General features: G+C 50.2%; 1 protein-coding gene across 1 annotated transcript; it reads right to left on the reverse strand.

The window, feature by feature from the left end:
- Window positions 1-1,820: 1,820 nt before the first annotated feature.
- On the reverse strand, window positions 1,821-2,756 carry LOC137846887 (olfactory receptor 14J1-like). Its single transcript, XM_068664994.1, has one exon. The coding sequence runs from the start codon at window positions 2,754-2,756 to the stop codon at window positions 1,821-1,823; it is 936 nt and encodes a 311-aa protein (XP_068521095.1).
- Window positions 2,757-3,808: the final 1,052 nt, after the last annotated feature.

The raw sequence follows: 3,808 nt of genomic DNA on the forward strand, positions 1-3,808 counted from the left end.
CTGGCCAGGCGGTCTGTAATAGACTCCCACAACGACATCCCCTTTATTCATTCATCTGATTTGTGTCAGTATGGAACAGTGTTAGGGCCGCATGGTATGATGAATGTGACCTTCTGTCTTACATACCCTTGTATAACCACAAGTCTAAGAAAAACAGAATGGTTCATGTATATAGTTCTTGTACCTTGCAAAGGAATTTGTGTCACTAGAGAGCAGTTCTGTCTGTCTCTGGATCCTGCACTGGCAATTTAATTCTTCCACGGAAGTGGTTTCTTCCCTTTCCTTTCCTTCCCTCTCCCCCTCATCATAGTCAAATTATCAAATCTTCAGAAATATTCCTCAAATCCTTGAGCCTATTTGCTTTTGTTATGTGTTTTTGTATGCTGTTTTGTGACAGGTCAGCCTTGACTTCTCCCTGGGATCTGCACTTTTGGGCTGACATCTGGCAGTGGCCCTGCTAGGCCAGCAGAAGGCACCTGCTTGGCACGCTGACTGTTGGCATTGCTTCCTTGCAGCACTGTGCAGGGCTGTGGAGGTGTCATAATGAAGTTCTTCTAGTAGCATTACAGTACCCACCACATCCCACAGACCCCAAGACTAGCCCTGAGCCAGACAGGGGGGTGCAGAGTCTCCTCTCACAGTTCTAGGGGTCAGGCCTTGGCCCTTCAGCTTCACTAAAACCAACCAAGACTTTTCTCAGCACAGTGCTTTGCCTGTCTGTAACCATGGCCTCCAATTATCTGCTCTAACAAGGCCCTGGGGAGGCTTTGTTAGTAACAGCCCTCAGTGGGGCCCATTAATACTCCAAGTCACTTCAAGTTTTCCTTCTGACTTTAACTTCTCAAGTGGTTACATCAATCTCCTCTCAGCACCTGAGCTGAGTACAGGGGGACAATCACCTCCCTAGCCCTGCTGGTCACAGTGCTTCTTATGCAAGCCAGTATGCTATTGGCCTTCTTGGTGACCTGGGCACACTGCCGGCTCATATTCAGCCGACTATCAACCATCATTCCCAGGTCCTTCTCTGCCTGGCAGCTCTCCAACCACTCCTCTCCCAGCCTGTAGCTCTGCTTGGGGTTGTTGCGCCCCAGGTGAGGAACCCTGCACAAAGAACCGCAGAAAACAGAAGAGCAGGGAGCAACCTCTTGGCTGTATTCCTGGCAGCAGCTTTGGGGAGGCGTCCAGGGTTCTGGGTTTACCCTGAGCAAGACCCTCCTGTTATTGTGGTGCTAGCAGGGAGGCAGCTGTGACCCAGTGCTGCACAGTGCCTGCTGCTGCCTGCAGCCACAGGGATGCCACTACAGAGACAACAGGACTATCACCAAGGCCTGTGAGATCTGACGGCTTATCCGAATAAAAGAGCACAGGAGAACACACTGAAAGCCAAAAGAGAGCAGCAGTGACAAGGCCACGTCCTGCTGCTGGCCATGGCCATGGCTCCAGAAAAGCAGCAGTCCCGACCCAAACTCCATGCAGCAGCTGGGCTCTTGACCCAGAGCCCCTCCTGTGCGCTGGGGCTGCTCCCCCAGCTCCAGAGGGGATGGGAATATATTGCAGCAGATAACAATGTAGTTCAGATATTTTTTTGTTTTGTTTTGTTTTTGTTTTTTTATTTATTCTTTTTCCCTGCATAACCTGCTTCTTTCAACAACTGGATGACTGGGTCACTATAAATGAAAAAATATAAATAGTAAAATCAGGTAGCAGATTAAGGATAACATAATTTAAATCAAAAGAAAAAAATTGTAGAAAATACTGTAGAAATATAGTAACAAAAAATTTCCTCACAGTTCTGGAAATAATCAGGGAAATCACAAACATTATTGATTGCAAAGAAGCATGTATCCAAAGAGTTTTGTTACTGCATCCTTGAACTCCTGGTTCCTCATGCTGTAGATGAGGGGGTTCACTGATGAAGGAACAACTGAGTAGAGAACTGACACAATAAGATCCATGGATGGGGAAGAGATGGAGGGGGGTTTCAGATAGGCAAACATGCCAGTGCTGATAAAGAGGGAGACCACAGCCAGGTGAGGGAGGCAAGTGGAAAAGGCTTTGTGCCGGCCCTGCTCAGAGGGCATCCTCAGCACTGCCCTGAAGATCTGCACATAGGACACCACAATGAAAACAAAGCAAAGAAAGGCTAAAGAAACACTAAACACAAGTGCCCCAACTTCCCTGAGGTAGGCATCTGAGCAGGAGAGCTTGAGGATCTGGGGGATTTCACAGAAGAACTGGTCCACAGCATTGCCTTTGCACAGGGGCAAGGAAAATGTGTTGGCCGTGTGCAGGACAGCATTGAGAAAGCCACTGCCCCAGGCAGCTGCTGCCATCTGGGCACAAGCTCTGCTGCCCAGGAGGCTCCCGTAGTGCAGGGGCTTGCAGATGGCCACATAGCGGTCGTACGACATGACTGTGAGAAGGTAATACTCAGCTACAACCAAGAAAGCAAAGAGAAAGAGTTGGGCAGCACATGCTTCATAGGAGATGGCCCTGGTGTCCCAGAGGGCATTGACGATGGCTTTGGGCAGAGTGGTAGAGATGCAGCCCAGGTCAAGGAGGGCGAGTTTGAGGAGGAAGAAGTACATGGGGGTGTGGAGGCGGTGGTTGCAGGCTACGGCACTGAGGATGAGGCCGTTGCCCAGGAGGGCAGCCAGGTAGATGCCCAGGAAGAGCGCGAAGTGCAGGAGCTGCAGCTCGCGTGTGTCTGCAAATGCCAGCAGGAGGAACTCGCTCACAGAGCTGACGTTGGGCATTTTCTGACATTGAGCACTGTTGTCTGTAGAGAAGGAGAAGGCAGAAAAAGTTTAGAAGACAATTCTCTGAGGAAAACCTACTGCAAGCCTTAGAGCACTCTCATCTGAAGCCTCTCTCTTTGCAAAAGGAGCTTTCTGCGGCTCTATCCCTTGAGTCCCAGCTGATGCTGGGTGAGACTGCCACTGCAAGCATGGATTTCTGGGGACTTTCGAGGTGTCCTTCCTTCTGTGTAGCAGTCAGAAAGCAGGAACAAAGGGGAAACTCAAGTTCAATCCACTTACAAGATCCAAGAACTATGCAGGGTTGTTGCAAAAAACTCCTCCAATCACACTGTAGAGCGAGTCAGATTTTCTTATGCTTAGTAGAACAATCACACTCTTGTGTTTCCAAAGAAGTGGAGACAGCTTAAAGCAAAGAAGCCCCAACCCCAGTTCAGATAGACAGAATCCTCACCTTATCTCCAGGTGCATGAGCAGGATCTCAGCTTTTCGCTCTTCTGCAAGAGTGCAGAGGCCTCATTCCAGCTGCCCACAGACAGCCATCCAGCAGCACAGACATGGTTTTAGTACAGAGGTGTCTTCTCCTTGAGGTACCTGGATAACACAAGGATTCCAGGAGAGAGCTGCATCCTGCTGGAGAAAAGCGTGCAGCCCAGGACAATGCCCCACGGACAGAGCTGGATATTCGCAAGCTGGAGTGTCCCAATACACAATCTGCATCCCCTGCAGTGTCTGAAGGAGACTTGGCCACCCAGTTCTTGGCTAAAAAGGGCAGCTTGGTTATGACACTCCAAGGGGCTTCTGCCAGACTTTCTCACCTCGCACTGCAACCCAGCAGGACTCTCAAAGCCCAGGACTCTCAAAGCCTGTGACAGCATTGCCCACTGCTGTCACAGAAACAAGACCCAGCAGGAGACCCTTCCAGGACCTGCAGCTGCATGGCCCTGCAGCCAGACCCTTACCTTGTCAAGGGCTGTGCAGGTTTCTCCTGCAGGCAGCTCTCAGCATCCTCCAACTGCCAATTGCCTCCAAGCCCTCTCTCCTTCTCTCCT

The sequence above is a fragment of the Anas acuta genome, chromosome W (genome assembly GCF_963932015.1).
Source record: "Anas acuta chromosome W, bAnaAcu1.1, whole genome shotgun sequence".
Classification (NCBI taxonomy): domain Eukaryota; kingdom Metazoa; phylum Chordata; class Aves; order Anseriformes; family Anatidae; genus Anas; species Anas acuta.

What these genes read in the sequence shown, in the direction of transcription:
- LOC137846887 (XM_068664994.1), bottom strand. Translation starts at nt 2,756, where the DNA reads ATGCCCAACGTCAGCTCTGTGAGCGAGTTCCTCCTGCTGGCATTTGCA.